At 47.1% G+C, this 19,763-nt stretch overlaps 1 protein-coding gene and 1 pseudogene across 1 annotated transcript; both read left to right on the top strand.

The window, feature by feature from the left end:
* The first annotated feature begins 7,242 nt into the window (after positions 1 to 7,242).
* LOC119974344 (SCAN domain-containing protein 3-like) lies at positions 7,243 to 15,118 on the top strand. The gene is made up of 4 exons (XM_038813116.1): positions 7,243 to 7,488; positions 8,465 to 9,088; positions 9,456 to 9,701; positions 15,038 to 15,118. The coding sequence occupies exons 1-4, from the start codon at positions 7,243 to 7,245 to the stop codon at positions 15,116 to 15,118; spliced, it is 1,197 nt and encodes a 398-aa protein (XP_038669044.1).
* LOC119975082 overlaps positions 11,340 to 19,763 on the top strand; it is a 69,309-nt pseudogene continuing 60,885 nt past the window's right edge.

Below are 19,763 nucleotides of genomic sequence, written 5' to 3'. Positions count from 1 at the left end.
ACAGGATCACAGCGAGACTGACAGTTCTCAGCTTGTCTGTACAGAAGCACAGAGTCGGGCCACCCAACAGTCCAGAGCGACGATGCCGAAAGAAAACATGCAGATTTTGACTCCAGAAGAGGAGCACCTGGAGTCCAGAGAGACCAAGCCAAAAGAAACCATGCAGATTCTGACTCCAGACGAGGAGCACCTGGAGTCCAGAGAGACCAAGCCAGAAGAAACCATGCAGATTTTGACTCCAGAAGAGGAGCACCTGGAGTCCGGAGACACCACGTCAACTGAAATCATGCAGATTTGGACTCCAGAAGAGGAGCGCCAGAAGTCCACAGACATCACGTCAATTGCAATCATGGAGGTTTTGACTCCAGAAGAGGAGCGCCAAGAATCCAGAGACACCACGTCAAACGAAATCGAGAAGAATTTGACTCCGGAAGAGGAGCACAACAAAAGCAAAGATGAGGAATCCAATTCTCCACAAATGATTGAGGTCACCTGCACCGATGCAACATCAGATCATTCGCACCACTCTCGAGACGAAATGCTCAATGACTCAAATTATCCACTCGGGACACGAATAGAGTATAACAAGAAAAACAAAAGTCAAAAGAAGCACAGCAGAAACGGGACAAACAACAGCAAGAACAAAAGCAACATGAAGCGCGACAAGACCAACAACAATAGCAAGAAGCACAGCAGAAACGAGAACGACAACAGAAAGAACAAAAGCAACATGAAGCGCGACAAGACAAACACCAAAGTCAGGCACAAAGATAGCGACAACGACAGAAACAGAAACAACAAGAACGGCAACGAAAACAACAAAGTCAGGAACAAAGATAGCGACAACACCAAAAACAGGAACGACAGAGACAACAGCAATGAAACATCGACTTGTACACAATGGTACTACTCGGCACATGAAGGACAATGCCACAGCACACTGCAAAACGATGACAAGACTACAAACATGTCATGGGATGACAACGAATCGCACAAACTCACGTCTGCTCCAGAACGAGCAAGCACACCAGCATCCAAGGCGGATGAGACAATAAATCAACACCACAAGCACAAAAAAAAGGCCATGCCAGTCAACATCAGTGAGGTGACCATGCAAACACCTCGGGATGATGCATTGGGTACTTAAAATAACAAGGAACACCAACAACATTCACAGCGGACTTGCAATATCAATATCACCACGTCATCAACAACAAAAAGAAAAAAAAAAAGCTCTGAACAAATTCATCAAGTTTGGACTCATAAATGTTTTTATTCAGATTGGACATATAACTACATTGGCTTTGTACAATATGCAATAGCACCATCACCTGTATAGATATGCATATCATAAGTAACTGTTTTCTATAATTTTCTTTAACGATGTACAGCAAATATGTAAAGAGAAAAAGGGGGATGTGGTGATCGTAGATTTACTAGATACAAAACAACTGAGCAAACACCAGAGGGAGAGCTATAAATACACCGGGACAGGATGGATAATTTTCTTTAACGATGTACAGAAAATATGTAAAGAGAAAAAGGGGGATGTGGTGATCACAAGTTAACTAGATGCAATACAACTGAGCAAACACTAGAGGGGGCACGGGAGAGCCATATAAATAGACGGGGACAGGAAGTGAGGACACACTTCACTGAGGGCAGAACTTGGAGCAACACAGATACACCCACACGCCAGCTAGGAACATTGAAGGTAACCTTAGGAAACAGCTCTGAAGAGAGAACAAACTCACAATAAAGCATCTTCTCCACATTTGAGACTACGAGCTTTATTAAGACACGAGTAACAACACAGTCCTTGGTGTCGGTTTGCAAAAGCAGATGGTCCACATATTGGACCATGCACTCAAGACGGGAGAATCTGGTCAACCAGCAGCTAACTGTCTGTGGAAAATGGACGGGGAATTGTGGAAACCTTGTGTAGGACACGTCCAAGTGTACTTGGATCGTCAAATCAAATTTATATTGGCAAGCCCGGTCTATTACTGGTCAATTACTGGTACACACTAACTACCTCCTCACAATAAAGTCCATTGTGTTGAGGTAAACAAGTACTAAATCGTTCAGGCTTCTGAGTTGAATTACTGCAGTTTAATTTGCGGTGTTTAAGGGAAGTCACTTTATTTTCACACTGTGCAATCATTTTTCATTTTGTAAGTTTAGAATTAATTATAATCTTTATTGCCACCACAAGTCGGCTTACATTAACGCTGCAATGAAGTTACTGTGAAAAGCCCCTAGTCGCCACATTCCAGCGCCTGTTCGGGTACACCGAGGGAGAATTCAGAATGTCCAATTCACCTAACAGCACGTCTTTCGGGACTTGTGGGAGGAAGCCGGAGCACCCGGAGGAAACCCACGCAGACACGGGGAGAACGTGCAGACTCCGCACAGACAGTGACCCAAGCCGGGAATAGAACTGGGGGACCCTGGCGCTGTGAAGCAACAGTGCTAACCACTGTGCCACCGTGCCACCAAGTCCTGTAATTAGGTTCTGATTAATTTCTGTAATTAACTCTTGTCATTCTTTATTTCTTCAAATGACTGAATGTACTGTGTCATACTTAGCTTACCAATCACTTTTTGGACATTGATATGTATTTTGTGCTGATTTGTGTAATTTTAATGGTTAAAAAAAGCTCATTTCAATAAATACTGAGAGAAGTAAGAACGACCTTCGAACAACCTGCCGAAAACATAGACAGCATATTTTCCCCGTACTGAATAAATGGGCAATATGAATATATCCAACAATAACTGTGATGAATGTTATCAGTAGCTGATATAATGGTACCTTTCCTTTAATGCATTGGTCCTTTAAGACTGGGCTTGGAACCCTGGGGGACTCCGTCTCTGGCTCCGCCCCCAGGAAATCGTATATAAGATAAGGCTCACTCAGGCAACATGTGATGATCACACTTCTCGGCTGCTGTACAGTTCGCAGATGATTCAAGCCTTTGAATCATGTATCTTCTCTCCTGTGTCGTGATTGAGGGTATCACAATAACAAAAAACATACTTTAATGAGCGGGTTGGTCTCATAAGTAATTGACACCTCAGAAGGCCAATCGAGCAGACCCGAGGATCCCTGGGCTTATTTGATTTAAGGGACCAAAGGAAATTATATCAATAGACGACCATCGCTCTCGAGAGACAAATTAGAAATCGATAATGCCCACCTAGACTTATAGCCATGACTGATCGCAATTAGTTGCCTTTCACTGACCAATTTACGCTTTGAGTATGAAAATGAAAAAATGAAAATTGCTTATTGTCACGAGTGGGCTTCAATGAAGTTACTGTGAAAAGCCCCTAGTCGCCACATTCCGGCGCCTGTCCGGGGAGGCTGGTACAGGAATTGAACCGTGCTGCTGGCCTGCTTGATCTGCTTTAAAAGCCAGCGATTTAGCCTTGTGAGCTAAACCAGCCCCTAAACCAGTATAGCACTGAAGGTTCATTTCCAATGCCTGCTGCTCAAAAGGGAGTAACAATTGCCACGTTTGGTCAAACTGGAGAGACCGAAGAGGGCAATTTGGGCATCTATACACATTAGATATTATACTGCAACCAGTTTAAAGCCTCCAGTTCCATTATTTACTGGGGAAATTCAACCGGGGAAGTTCTGACTGTGGGAACTGCCAATTGCAGCAAACACTACAAGGGCAGCACGGTAGCACAGTGGTTAGCACTGTTGCTTCACCGCGCCAGCATCCCAAGTTCGATTCCCGGCTTGAGTCACTGTCTGTGCGGAGTCTGCACGGTCTCCCCGTGTCTGCGTGGGTTTCCTCCGGGTGGCAGCAGCGGGCTAATGGACAGCATCCATACATCGAGAGGAGCCATTAAACAGCAAGGAGGAAGGTTATTGATAGCTACACCCCAGATATCGCGTCACCAATATCACTAATTGCAAGACAACATGCATGTCTTGGGGCTGGTTTAGCACAGGGCTAAATCGCTGGCTTTGAAAGCAGACCAAGGCAGGCCAGCAGCATGGTTCAATTCCCGTACCAGCCTCCCTGAACAGGTGCCGGAATGTGGTGACTAGGGGCTTTTCACAGTAACTTCATTTGAAGCCTACTTGTGACAATAAGTGATTTTCATTTCATTTCATTTCACGTCTTTGAAATGATTGGATAGTTCACAATTAAGCACGCGGACCTTGAATGTAATTGGTTAATTATTCGCGTGCATTATGCATGATGTAACCTTAATCGATGATCATGATTGGACATAGCTAACAAGTAACAGATGATTGATATATGCTTTTGTTCTATATATGCTATAGTTCTTTTGCTCCAAGAGTCTTTGTCTGGTTTCTCCTGAGTGGAAGAGTGAAGTACACTGAGGTCAAGTAGCTGTACTTTTCTCCACAGAAACTGCAGCCAAACAAGCTTTCCAGGAAGGTGTCACTGATTTGGATGTAGCAGTCTTCTTCACCTCTCTCTCATCTGTGGCATTCATGGGTTGCAGACATTGAGATCTATATGAGTGGTGCGTTTAAATATGGTGCCTGGATTGAGGAGTCGATGAGCTCGTGGCAGGCGGACAAACCAGGGGCTGCTTGATTGTGACCCGGCTTCGTTCCCGTGCACACATGATTAATAAAGCGGGAAGCGGATGAAACAGCACAAAAATCCACCAATGCAGGCAGCGGGTAAAAATGCCGGATTTCATGCCCACGCCACACTTAGGGCGTGGAGGGGAAAAATCCTGTCCAAAGTTGATCACGTGGCTAAAGAACTGGCGTAGGAGGGAGGGCTTTAGATGTATGGATCACTGGGGAAGGTGGGATCTGTGCAAGAAGGATAGGTTGCACTTGAACTGGAGGGGCACCAATATCCTGGCTGGGAGGTTTGCCTGTGATGTTTGGGAGAGTTTAAACTAGGGTGGCAAGGCGGGGTGGGAAGCGGAACAACAGTAAGCGTAGAGACTGGGGAACAAAGTGAGGCTACAATAAACTTGGTGCAGAGTAAGATCAGGCAGAGGGAAGCGGCAGGGTTCAGCGGGTCTGTAGGTCTGGAGTGAGTTTGCTTCATTGCAACAAGTATAACAGGTAAGACAGAGGAACTGAGAGCCTGGATTACAGCATGGAACTGTGATGTAATTGAAATGGTGGAGACATGGTTAAAGGAGGGACAGGACTGGCAGCTTAACATTCCGGGATATCGTTGTTTTAGACGGGACAGAAGGGGAAACAAAAGAGGTGGGGGAGTTGCTTTGCTGATTAGGGAGCAGATCACAGCCGTGTTGAGGGAGGACACATTGGAAGGATCTTGTGGTGAGGCATTATGGGTGGAGCTCAGCAACAAGAAGGGTGAAATTACAATGTTGGGAGTGTATTATAGACCTCCCAACAGCCCGCAGGAGACAGAGGAGCAGTTGTGTAGTCGGATACTGAAAAGGTGTGAAACAAACAGGGTAGTTGTGATGGGTGACTTTAACTTTCCCCATATTGACTGGGAATCTCTTACAGTCGGGGGCTCAGATGAAGAGCAATTTGTTAGATGTGTCCAGGAGGGTTTTTTGGTACAGTATGTTGACAATCAGCCACATGAGACTTGGTGTTGGAGAAGGAACCAGGCCAGGTGATTGATGTTTCAGTGGGGGAGCATTTTGGGCTGAGCGACCATTATTCCATAAGATTTTGAGTAGTCATGGATAAGGACAAGAATGGCCAGCGGGTGAGGTGGTTATTTGGGAGAGGGCCAATTGCATCCAAATTAGACAGGAACTGGGGAATGTGGATTGAGAGCATCTATTTGAGGGCAAATCCACATCTGACATGTGGGAGGCTTTTAAAGACCAGTTGACTGAAGTGCAGAATAGGCATGTCCCCACAAAAGTGAAGGATAGAAATGGCAGGATTCGGAAACCATGGATGTCAAGGGAAATTGTAAGCTTAGTCAAAAGGGAAAAGGAAACATATGATAGGTCTAGGCATCTAAAAACAGACAAAGCCCTTGAGGGGTACAGTGAAAGTAGGAAGGAAATTAAACGTAGAGTTAGGAGGACTAAAAGGGGCCATTAAATGTCTTTAGCAAACATGGTCAAGGAGAATCCCAAGACTTTTTATGCATATATTAGGAGCAAGAGGGTAGCAAGAGAAAGAGTAGGCCACTCAAGGAGAATGGAGGGAAGTTACGCGTGAAACTTTCTTAAAAACATCAATATATCAAAGGAGGAAGTGTTGAGTGTCCTAAATTGCAATAAGGTAGACAAGTCCCCGGGGCCGGATGGGATCTCTCCCAGGTTGCTGCGGGAGGCAAGAGGAGAAATAGCTGGGGCCTTAACAGGTATCTTCACATCCTCTTTGACTACAGATGAGGTTCCAGAGGACTGGAGAATAACCAATGTTAGTCCCTTGTTTAAGAAAGGAAGCAGGGACAATCCGGCAAATTATAGGCCGGTGAGCCTGACATCAGTGGTGGGGAAGGTTTTGGGAAGATACTGAGGGACAGAGTATATGCACATTTAGAGGAAAATGGACTAGTTAGTGCAGGCAGAATGGTTTTGTATGGGGAAGGTCAGGTCTTACCAACTTGACAGAGGTTATGAAGAGGTGACAAAGAAAATTGATGAGGGAAAGGCTGTGGATATAGTTTATATCAGTGGTTCCCAACGTGGGGCGTACGCCCCACAGGGGGGCAATTTGATTTTTAAGGGGGACAATTGAGCGCGACTGAGGGGGTCTGGTTCCAAATTTTCGATTTTAATTTTTTTGGATTTTCCATCAGGTTTATGTAGTTTATGTTTCAGATGTTATTTTGAGTAAATAATTTTTTTGGGGTAAAAGAGGTCTTTATTGTGTAGTTATTACATAATCACTGCACCATCGCTCTTCATGCACGTCGCACGAAGCGCGCGAGGTCATGGGAGAACCTTATTTATTGAATTGGATTTAGAAATGCGATTCAAAGAGCTTTTGCTAAGTTACCCTTATAATATCTATTTCCTCCATTTTCTCTCAAGGGAAAGCAATCCATTTTCTGAGAATTCACAGTCCAAACAATCGTAAACAAAGAAGTTGTTTTGGTGTTTCCACGCAAGGTAATTGATACATATTTCTTTGTCTGCTTGTGAATATATTTGATTGTTTAGTATTATGATGATACTAGAAGATGCATAAAGTGTCAGAGATGAAAACTAAATAGTCCAAATGCGTAATATTTGACTAGAAAATAGACAGTAAGATAATACACATAGTTTAGGCTGGCGTATCATATGACCTTGAGTGTGACGAATATCATCAACATATTTATTTCAGTCACAAACCCTATGAATAAAATGAGTAGTGCAAGCAAGAAGAAAGTTCGTCAGTATTCAGAGGAATATTTAAAACTTGGTTTCATACCCGCTGTCCATGATGAACGGTCACCTTTCTGCCTCTTATGCCAACAATGCTTGACCAACGAATCAATGAAACGAGGTCGTCTTGAGGCGCATTTGAAGGCGAAACATAGTGCGTATGTAAATTCAGATTTGAATCACTTCAAATCTTTAAAGGATAAGTTTGAAAAAAGATCAACAATAAAGGGCCCGATTCTCCGCCCCCCACGACGGGTCGGAGAATAGCGGGAGGGCCTTCCCGACATTTTTCCCGCCCTCCCGCTATTTTCCCCCCCCCCCCCCCCCCCCCCCGCCCAACTCCCGACACGAATCGCTGCCGCCGTTTTTTTACGGCTGGCAGCGATTCTCAGCTGTACGATGGGCCGAAGTCCAAGCCCTTTACGGCTGTTTTTACGAACGGCAAACACACCTGGTCTGGCCGTTCGTAAAAACGGCGGGAACAACTCGCTTTTTATAACCATGGCACTGATTGGCACGGCAGTACCATGGCCGTGCCAAGGGTGCCATGGGCCCGCGATCGGTGGGCACCGATCGCGGGCAGCGGGCCCGATGCCCGCGCACTATTTCTCCTTCCGCCGCCCCGCAGTATCCATTCGCGGGGCGGCTGAGGGGCATCCCGGCCCGCGCATGCGCGGTTTTCGCGCAAATACGCGATGACGTCATCCGCGCATGCGCGGGTTGGAGTCTTCCAATCCGCGCATGCGCGGCTGACGTCATATGACGCGTCAGCCGGCGCTAACTCCGGCAAGCGGGCTTAACGAAATTCGTTAAGCCCGTGATGCCGGAGCTTGCGGCGTTGGGCTGCTAGCCCCGGCCGGGGACCAGAATCTCCCGTTTTGGGAGAATCGCGCCCAACGTCTCTGGCAGCACAGTGGCCTAGTGGTTAGCACAACCGCCTCACGGCGCTGAGGTCCCAGGTTCGATCCCGGCTCTGGGTCACTGTCCATGTGGAGTTTGCACATTCTCCCCGTGTCTGCGTGGGTTTCGCCCCCACAACCCAAAAATGTGCAGAGTAGGTGGATTGGCCACGCTAAATTGCCCCTTAATTGGAAAAAATAATTGGGTAACCTAAATTTATAAAAAAAAAACAATAAAGTCTCTGTTCACTGCACAAACTGTTACTGTCAGTCGTACTCTTGAGGCTAGTTATGAAATTTCTTTACTCATTGCTAAATCTGGAAAAAATCATACTTTCGGGGAGGATTTAATTAAACCATCAATATCAGTATTTCTTAAAACAGTTCTGGAAAAAGATGACAAAGATGTTAAAGCCATGCCACTCAGTAACAACACTGTTAGGAGAAGAATAGATGAAATGAGTGAAGATATTGAAACACAACTTGTTGAAAAGCTGAAATCAAGAAAATTCTCAGTACAAATGGATGAATCAACTGTGAGAGACAGTGAGGCCTTATTGCTAACCTATGTAAGATATATTGATAAAGGTGAATTTGCTGAAGAAATGTTATTCTGCAAATCGTTAGAGACCACCACTACCGCCACTGATATATATAATAAACTAAAACACTACTTAGATGTCAATAATATACCAATGGAAAACATAACATCTTGTGCAGCTGATGGTGCTCCTGTTATGATGGGCAAGAAAAATGGCTGCTTAAAATTGATGAAAGATGAGAATCCGGAAATGCTTCTTGTGCACTGTGTTATTCATAGAGAGAACTTAGTGTCGAAAAATATTTCTCCTGTACTTAATGAGGTAGTGGGGCAGCACTTTGGGGCAGCACGGTAGCATGGTGGTTAGCATAAATGCTTCACAGCTCCAGGGTCCCAGGTTCGATTCTCGGCTGGGTCACTGTCTGTGCGGAGTCTGCACGTCCTCCCCGTGTGTGCGTGGGTTTCCTCCGGGTGCTCCGGTTTCCTCCCACAGTCCAAAGATGTGCGGGTTAGGTGGATTGGCCATGCTAAATTGCCCGTAGTGTCCTAAAAAGTAAGGTTAATGGGGGTTGTTGGGTTACGGGTATAGGGTGGATATGTGGGTTTGAGTAGGGTGATCATTGCTCGGCACAACATCGAGGGCCGAAGGGCCTGTTCTGTGCTGTACTGTTCTATGTTCTATGTTCTAGGTACTGAAATCAGTTATAAAATCTATCAATGCTATCAAAGCTAATGCCAAATGTGAGCGTCTTTTCAAGCAATTTTGCGAAGATAACAATGCAGACCATGTGAGACTTTTACTTCACACTGAGGTACGGTGGCTTTCGAAGGGGAATTGTTTGAAAAGATTCATGCAACTATTTGATGAGCTTAGTGACTTTTTAAGTGACAAGCCTGAAATGAAGCACCTGCTAACCGTTGATGGAAAAGCGTTTGTGAGTTATTTAGCAGATATTTTTGAAAAACTGAATGTGTTGAATAAACTTTTTATGGATTTTAGTAAAGCACTTGACAAGGTCCCACATTGCAGACTGGTACAAAAATTAAAATCACATGGGATTGGGGGTGGGCTGGCTAGATGGATACAGAACTGGCTGGGTTATAGAAGACGGTGAGTAGCAGTGGAAGGGTGTTTTCCAGAATGGAGATCTGTAGCTGGTGGTGTTCCGCAGGGATCGGTGCTGGGACCTCTGTTGTTTGTAGTATAAATAAATGATCTGGAGGAAAATGTGGGTGGTCTGATTAGTGAGTTTGGGGGTGACACAAAGATTGGCGGAGTTGCTGATAGTGCCGAGGATTGTCAGAGGATACAACAGGATTTAGATCGATTGGAGACTTGGGCACAGAAATGGCAGATGGAGATTAATCCGGGCAAATGCGAGGTGATGCATTTTGGAGGATCAAATCTAGGTATGAATTATACTGTAAATGGCAGAACCCTTAAGAGCATTAACATTCAGAGGGATCTGGGCATGCAGGTCCACAGTTCCCTAAAAGTGGCAACACAGGTGGCCAGGATTAAGAAGGCATATGGCATGCTTACCTGCATCAGCCGGGGCATCATGATGGTTGGAGGGTCGAAGGGCCTGGTCCTGTGCTCTTCCAAGCTGGCAATCCAAATCCTGGAATGGTTGTCATGTGAGAGTACCTTTAAGAAATGTGTGTTTAAGAAATGTACCTTTAAGAAATGTGTGTTTATCAGTGATGTCAGAGTGTGGGTGGAGCTGGGCTGTCTGTCAGCTTTTTACTTTCGTTTGAGGCTGTTTGCGGCAGGGTGTGTTTTAGTTTCGTTTTCAGTGTTGGAGCGGAAGCCAGACAGAGCAGGTGCACTGTTGATCTCTCTGCCATGAAAATACTATCTCTTGATCATTTGGTGAATTCAGAATTAAAAATGTTTTCAGTAGTGAATGTAAACCTGATGTGCTTCTGTGAAAAGATCTTCTGCCTTCTGGATGTTGTTTGGCAAGTTATTAAGGATGATTTAGTGTTGTATTCTTTGGGGGTTGTATTTGAATTGATGGTGGCTAAGATGTTCACTGTAAGTTTCAAAAAGGTTAACTTGAGTTCATAGAATAAACATTGTTTTGCTTTAAAAATTACTTTTCAATTTCTGCTGTACCACACCTGTAGAGTGGGCCGTGTGCTCCCCATACCACAATCTATTGAAAGTTGTGGGTCAGGTGAACTCCATGATCCACTTCGGAGTTCTCCAAAACCTGTCCCATAACAAGAAAAAATATCAAGAGAACTCCAAAATAGGAATCAGCCGCAGATCTATCGCATTTTACACTGAAGAAAAATGAACAAAAAGACAGAGAGGAAAGGCAGATGGAAAGACAGACCGAGGGAGCCACAAACAAACCTGAAAATATTCAAAAAACCTGTGTCAATGAGATGCCCTTATGTAAAGCATTTTCCAAACCCAATTTGCAAATTGGTCTGCCCTCAGGGTCTTTTGCAAAGTAAAGTCAGGTTAATTTGCTCATTTCTCAAAGAGAACAATGCACCACCCCCCACAAAGCTTTGTCATCTGCTCATTGTTATTTTGACATGATCAGTGTCTTCGATGTGTCAGACCTCAATGCATCGTGCCAAAACCTTGCTGACGGTAATTGTGAAACAAAGAACTTCAGGTACGTTGCTAACAAGCAATTATTTCGAAGCATTTGGAAGAATTGATGTTATAATGCAGTTATGCAAATCAAACAGAAACTGTAACAGGAGCTGTTAATAGCAGAAGCTTCGTAAAGTTCTTGTAGAATCACTGCTCTCGACTGTCAGTCTTGAATGGTCATGAATAACAACAACTTGCATTTATACAGTGCCAAAAAATCCTCAAGGCAATTTACAGCAGTGTGACCAGACAAACACCAGCAGGTTGGGAAGCAAGGCCAGCGGTAAGGGGTGAATGGGACTTGGTGCAAGTTGGGATATGAGATGCAGAATGTTGGATGAGGACAAGTTGATGGCGGCTGCGAGTGAGTGAGCTTTCCAAGAGGGCAATGCAGCGCAGTGCAGTGACTGTCAGTAGAGGCCAGTTGGTTGGTGAGATGAGCAGCACAGGAAGATGGTCGGTGAGTTTATCCCAGAGTGGATGTGACGATATAAGAATGGAGCTGGTCATTATTTCAAACCTAATTTTTAAACAAAATCTGCGGGATTCTCCCTCAGCGGGATGCTCCGCTTTGTCGGCAGCGCACCCACGCCCGCGCGTTTCCCGACGGCGTGAGTTGGCCCACAATGGGAAACCCCATTTTCCAGCTGCGGGAACGGAGAATCCCGCTGCCAGCGGGAGCTGGTCGCACCGGAAAACGGGATTGGTGGGACGGAGAGTCCAGCCCAATATCCCTGGTTCATAAAAAGTGTAGAGCAAAATCGTTCAAATTTGACATTCCATAAAGTTTCTTTCAGTGCAAGTATTGCGTCGTAATTAATGGAATGTCAAACTTGAACTGTGTGTTATATCCTTTTACACTTATATACAGTTACAGGTTATATTAACAATATACATTTCATATTGAACATGCAGCCTGAGGGGTTAGACACCGGTTCCAGCCCCTCGTTAGACATTGGGAGAGGACCTTAAACTGTGGCCGTTTCTCATGAACCTTTGCAGGGATTAAAATCAATGGCGATTAACAGGAAATTTTGATGTAGGCCTTAAGTTTTAGGATGGTGGGAACTCCACCCCTCCCGTGTTGGTGGGGAACGCACCCTCGCCAACTCCAATACCCCGGTGTCACATTACGTTCTGATGAGCGCTGGCTGATGTAAGATGGAACCTTCACCCCCTCATCCTGAAGGGGATCCCACCCTGGGGAACTGCTGAGGCTGGAAGAAGTACTGCAAGGGGTTGCCACTAAGCTCTGGGAACCAGAGAGCAAGGGTTCCAAGGCAGGAAGGGTAGGGAACACTTGGGACACCGGACGTGAGGCGATTGGGGTCTGGGGGGGTAGGCCAAATGGTAGGGAGGACACCAATCTTAATGGGGAGGATGTCCCCGGTCAGAAGGGGGCTTCTGATGGAGGTGACCCACCCCCGCTTCCCTTCCGAGATTCAACTTTCTTTAATTCCACATTTGCCTACTCACCGCCCCCCTCCCCATCCCCCATAAAAACTGAGGCTGGGTGAGAATCTGCTCTTATTTAGCCATTAATCAGCCACTTAAAGGTGTCAATTGGGGTAAGGGTGGTCTTCCCATCCAAAGCCTTGCTCACACCAGCGTGATAGTACTGCGCCGTTCGGGCGAGCAGGAAACCAGACGGAATCCCATCCGTGCGATTTCATGCTTCCCGGCAACCCCCCCTCCCCGTATCAACCTTAGAACCTGTGGGAAGGTTGATGGGTTGGGAGGGGGACTGTACAATACTGAACGAAGGGCAGATTCTCTAGGCCTCCCCGCGGCGTGTTTCTCGCCGGGGGGGGGGGGGGGGGGGGAGCGCCCCACCGTTGGCGGGATCTTCCGTACCTGTTACTGTCAGTGGGATTTCCCAGCTAACCCATGGTGGGTGTGCGCTGGCGGCAAGCGGCCGGAAGACCCCCCCCCCCCCCCCCGGCGGGAGCGGCCCGTCGATCTCACGCTAGTGACGTTGTAGCGGCCCCAAGATTCAATGCATCCCTCTGCAAGTTGTACATGGATGTGAGAAGGGACCTGTCCGTATCGGTGAATTCCCATCTCAGTTGGGGTGGAGCTCGGGGTGGTACAGGGTCACAGTCAACCCTGAGCCAGTGATGGGGTAAATGAGCCCGGATTCCAGCATCTGGTCACCTGGCAGTAAACCCTGCTGGAGAGGGGGAGGAAGGTCAGGTTCAGTTGTGATTCTGTCCACAGCCAACGCCTATTTGACAGTTTAGGATTTTGCTATCCAACATGTACAGCTGTTGTGGAAAGTTGGGTTTTGAATATTTAGTCCCGGCGGGGCGGAGTGGCGTGAACCACTCTGGCGTTGGGCTGCCCCAAAGGTGCGGAATCCTCCACACCTTCAGGGGCTAGGCCCGCCCCAGAGTGGTTGGTGCCTCGCCGCCGGCGTGGAAGGCCTTTGGCGCCGCGCCAGCCAGTACCGAAGGGACTACGCCAGCCGGCGTGGGACCGCGCATGTGCGGGAGCGTCAGTGGCTGCTGACGTCATCCCTGTGGTGATATGCATCACTGTAAATACACAAGGGGTTAATGTAAATACACGTGGACTAGATAGACACTAGAGGGAGCACCAGAGACATGCCGCATAGACACTCAACCAATAGGTCAGTAAGATCGGACACGACCAATGGGCATACACGATACACACAGAGCTGACACGACCACAGGCGGGCATTACACCAACCCATATAAAAGGACACAGCACAAATGATCTTCCTCTGTCCAGTGGAGACTCTTCGTGAGTACACAAGGTTGATTTGGAACACATCACACCCACCACGTGGATTGTAGCAGACTGGTTCGTCAGTCTGAGTGCTAACCACTGTGCTACCAACTTGGACGGCCCCACCAGGTGGTGGGTTTCCAAGACATCTGCTGTTCTTGTCCTTCTGGATGGTCATGGATTTCGAAGGTGCTGCCGAAGGAACTTTGTGAGATCCTGCAGTGCATCTTGCAGATGGTGCACACTGTTTGTCATTTCGGGAGGGATTGAATGTTTGTGGAAGGGATAACATTTTCCTGGATGTGTCAAGCTTCTTGAGTGTTGTTGGGGCTGCACTCATCCAGGCACACGTGGTGAGTATTCCATCACACTCAAAGCCTTGTAGATGGTGGACAGGCTTTGCGGGGGGGGGGCATCAGGAGGTGAGTTACTTGCCGCAGGATTCCCAGCCTTTGACTTCCTCAGGTTGCCATAGAATTAATATGGCTGGGTCCAGTTCAACTTCAGCTCAATGACAACCCCCCAGGATGTTGATTGTGGGGGATTCAGCGATGGTAATGCCACTGACTGTCAAGGGGTGATGGTTAGATTCTCTCGTGTCGGGCAGAATCATTGCCTGACACATAGTTGATTAAATCGGATGCCCTGAGGTCTGGCAGACCGCATAAGAATCCAGAGCATTTTTTCTTTTGCTTGGCCACTGCATGCAGCCTGCTGCGTTGGGTTGTATATTGTCATGGGTTCAAACCTGCAAAGTGAACATTTCGCCCTTCCCCAGATCACCTGTCTATCTGCTCCCGGGTCTACTCTAAATATCAAACTAACATTGTACACAAGACATGAACATTTGTTGACAGGTGCTCTGCCTTTGTTTCAGAATTATCAAAATCTGTTGAAATCTCATTGCAGCCCGCGCTTTCTGCTTTTGTATGTTACACGCACAGTTACATCGACTGCACTTTTAAAATGTTACATGCAAATTGTGGTTAACCGACATTTTGTATCGAGCAACCAACCTGCAACTGTAAACCACTAATATCCTGATTCACAATTATATCATCCGCAAATCACAAAACCTGTTTCTCACTCTCTGACATCGGTTTATCGTTGGGTAGTGATTTGGTCATTTCATTGGAGTTTGTGGGAGTTTTCTGTGTTAAAACTGGTTACATAGTAACATAGGAACGTAGGTTTAAGGATCAGAAGTAGGCAGTGCAGCCCTTTGAGCCTGTTCCACCATTCAATCAGATCACGGCTGATCCCTTCCTGGTCTCAAAGCCATCTCTCCACCTGTTCCCCATATCCCTTAAACCCGTTTTTTAAAATCAGAAATATATCTATCTTATATGATCATGGCTGATCATGCGAATGCCGTATCCCACTCCCACTTTCTCTCCATATCCCTTGATCCCTTTAGCCGCAAGGGCCACGTCCAGCTCCCTCTTGAATATATCCAATGAACTGGCCCCAGCAGCTTTCTGTGGTAGAGAGGTCCATCAGTTCACAACTCTCTGAGAGACAAAGTTCTTCCTCATCTCAGTCCTGAATGACTTACGCCTTATTCTTAGGCTGAGAGCCCTAGTTCTGGGCATCCCCAACATCGAGAACATTCTTCCCACATCTAGCCTGTCCCATCCCATCAGGATTTTATATGTTTCTATGAGATCCCCTCTCGTTCTTCTAATCTCCAGTGAGTACAAGCCCAGTCGATCCAGTCTTTCTCAGTCCTGCCATCCCAGGCATTGTCTGGTGAACCTTCGCTGGACACCCTCAAGAGCAAGAATAGCCTTCATCAAACTAGGAGACCAAAACTGCTCACCATACTCAAGGTGTGGCCTCATCAAGGACCTGTAAAACTGCACCAAGACATCCCTACTCCGATACTCAAACCCTCTCGCTATGAAGGCCAGCATGCCATTCGCTGTCCTCGCTGCCTGCTGTACCTGCATGCCAACCCTCGCTGCCTGCTGTATCTGCATGCCAACCCTCACTGCCTGCTGTATCTGCATGCCAACCCTCACTGCCTGCTGTACCTGCATGCCAACCCTCACTGCCTTCTGTACCTGCATGCCAACCCTCACTGCCTGCTGTACCTGCATGCCAACCCTCACTGCCTGCTGTACCTGCATGCCAACCCTCACTGCCTGCTGTACCTGCATGCCAACCCTCACTGCCTGCTGTACCTGCATGCCAACCCTCGCTGCCTGCTGTATCTGCATGCCAACCCTCACTGCCTGCTGTACCTGCATGCCAACCCTCACCGCCTGCTGTATCTGCATGCCAACCCTCACCGCCTGCTGTATCTGCATGCCAACCCTCACCGCCTGCTGTACCTGCATGCCAACCCTCACCGCCTGCTGTATCTGCATGCCAACCTTCAGCGTCTGTTCCACCATGACACCCAGGTCTCATTGCTCTTCCCCTTTTCCTAAACTGCCACCATTCAGATAATAATTTGCCTTCCTGATTTTGCCACCAAAGTGGATAACCTCACATTTACCCACATTATATTGCATTTGCCAAGTATTTGCCCACTCACCCAGCCTGTCCAAGTCACCCTGCAGCCTCTTTACATCCTCCTCACAGCGCACACTGCCACCCAGCTTAGTGTCATCCGCAAATTGGGAGATATTGCAGCAATTCCTTCGTCCAAATCATTAATGTATATATTGAACAGCTAGGGTCCCAGCACTGAACCCTGTGGTACCCCACTAGTCACTGCCTGCCACTCTGAAAAGGACCCGTTTATTCCCACCCTCTGCTTCCTGTCTGCCAACTAGTTCTCTATCCATGTCAATACATTACACCCAATACCATGAGTTTTAATTTTGCTCACTAATCTCTTCTGTGGGACCTTGTCAAAAGCCTTTTGAGAGTCCACATACACTACATCCACTGGTTCAGCCTCGTCCACTCTACTGGTTAATCCTCAAAACAATCAGCACGATTTGTCAAGCATGCTTTCCCTTCAGTGAATCAATGCTGACTTGGACCGATACTGTCCCCGTTTTCCAAATGCTCATTTATTTCATCCTTAATAATTGACTCCAACATTTTCCCCACCACCGATGTCAGGCTAACCGGTCTATAATAACCTGGGGCGAGATTCTCCGCAAATGCGGAGAGTCGTAAAGGCTGCCGTGAAACCGGCCGTGTTTCACGGCAGCCTTCACGCCCGTTCCCGGGACCCGATTCTCCCCCCCCCCCCGAATCGGGGCTAGGAGCGGGACGCCGGGAATCACGGCGACGTGGCCTTAAGATGACGCGCGACCGGCTCCAACCCGCGCATGCGCGGGTGACGTCATCACACCATTGGCGGAACCCGAGCATGCGCGGTTCCGCATTTCTCCACCGCCGCCCGACATGATGTGGCGGCTTGATCTTGTCGGGCGGCGGAGGGGAAATGGTGCGTCCCTTTTGGACGCAGGCCCGACGAGCACAACGGTGGTGCTCCCGCCCCAAATGGGCCTCTGGATGCCCCAAACGTTCATCCAGCGCCCGTTTTTACGACGGCAACAAGCAGGTGTGTTTGCTGCCGTGAAAAAACGGGCGTAACGGCCCGGCCGCTCGGCCCATCGGCCGTGGAGAATCGCCGCTCGCCGTAAAAAACGGCGAGAGGCGATTCGTGACGTGAGTCGTGCGAGGGGGGGGGGGGGGGGGGAGAATAGCCGGAGGGCGTGAAAAATGTCGGGAGGACTTCCCGCTATTCTCCCAACCGGCGTGGGCAGCGGAGAATCGCGCCCCTGTTTTCTCTCTCCCTCCTTTTTTAAAATGTGGGGTTACATTAGCTACCCTCCAATCCATTGGAACTCTTCCAGAGTCTATAGAATGCTGGAAAATTATCACCAATACATCCACTATTTCTAGGGCCACTTCCTTAAGTACACTGGGATGCAGAGCATGGATTTTAATCCAATCAATTTCCACAATGTAATTTCCTGACTAATGAGGATTTCCTTCCGTTCCTCCTACATGCGAGACCTCTCTGTACCCTAGTATTTCTGGAAGGTTAGAGTCCTCCTTAGTGAGGACAGATCCAAAGTATTTGTTTACCTGGTCTGCTATCTCTTTGTTTCCCATTGAGGTCCTGATTGAGGTCTACAAAATTATGAGAGGTATGGGCAGGGTGGATAGCAACAAGCTTTTTCCAAGAGTGGGGGTGTCAATTACAAGGGGTCACGATTTCAAGGTGAGAGGGGAAAATTTAAAGGGAGCTGTGCGTGGAAAGTTTTTTACGCAGAGGGTGGTGGGTGCCTGGAATGCTTTGCCAGCGGAGGTGGTAGAGATGGGTACGATAGCATCATTTAAGATGCATCTGGACAGATATATGAACGGGTGGGGAACAGAGAGAAATAGACCTTGGAAAATAGGCAACAGGTTAAGATAAAGGATCTGGATCGGCGCAGGCTGGGAGGGCCGAAGGGCCTGTTCCTGTGCTGTAATTTTCTTTGTTCTTCTTTGTTCATTATATGTTCACCTGATTCTAACTAAGGGGCCTACATTCGTCTTCACCAGTCTTTTCCTCTTCGCATATCTATAGAAGCTTTTGCGGTCAATTTTTCTGTATTCTGCAAGCTTACTCTCATATTCTATTTTCCTATTCCGAATTAAAACCTTTGATCTCCTCTGCTGAATTTAAAATTTCTCCCAGTTCTCAGGCTTGCTGCTTTCTCTGGTCAATTTATATGCCTTCTCTTTGGCTTTAACACTATCCCTGATTGCCCTTGTTAGCCATAGTTGAGCCATCTTCCCCGTCTTACTCCAGACAAGGATGTACAATTGTTGAAGTTCATCCATGTGTTCTCGGACTATCCGCCATTGCCTATCCACCGTCAACCCCTTAAGTATCCTTTGGCACCTTATCCTAGCCAATGCATATCTCACACTACCAAAGTTAGCTTTCTTTAAATTCAGGACCCTAGTCTCAGACTTAAATGTGTCAATCTTCACCTTAGTGAAGAATTCTGCCATATTATGGGCACTCTTCCCTATAGGACCTCGCATCACAACATTGCTAATTAATCCTCTCTCGTTGCACAATATCCAATCTAGGATGACCTGCTCTCTGGTTAGTTCCTTGACATATTGGTCGAGAAAACCATCCCGTATACATTCCAGGAAATCATTCTCCATCGCATTGCTACCTGATTGAATCGCCCAATCAATATGCAGATTGAAGTCACCCATGATAACCCTTTCTGCACACATCCCTAATTTCCTGTTTGATGCCATCCCCAACCTCATAATTACTGTTTGGTGGTCTGTACTCAACTCCCACTAACGCTGTTTGGCCTTTGGTGTTCCACAGCTCCACCAAATTCCACATCTTCCAGTCTAATGTCCTTTCTTACTATTGCGTTAATCTCCTCTTTAACCAGCAACGCTACCCCACCTCCCTTTCCTGTCCTTCTATCTTTCCTGTATATTGAATACCCCTGGATGTTGAGTTGAGTTCCCATCCTTGGTCACCCTGAGGCAAGGTCTCTGTGATCCCAATTACATTATATCCTTTAATGATTGCTTGCACAATAATTCATCAACTTTATTACAAATGCTCCTCACATTCAGACACAGAAGGCTGGATTCTCCTACAATGGGACTATGTCCCCACAGCAGCGGGAAAATGCTGCCATTT

The sequence above is a fragment of the Scyliorhinus canicula genome, chromosome 12 (genome assembly GCF_902713615.1).
Source record: "Scyliorhinus canicula chromosome 12, sScyCan1.1, whole genome shotgun sequence".
NCBI lineage: Eukaryota > Metazoa > Chordata > Chondrichthyes > Carcharhiniformes > Scyliorhinidae > Scyliorhinus > Scyliorhinus canicula.
This window is presented reverse-complemented; position numbering and strand designations above follow the sequence as displayed.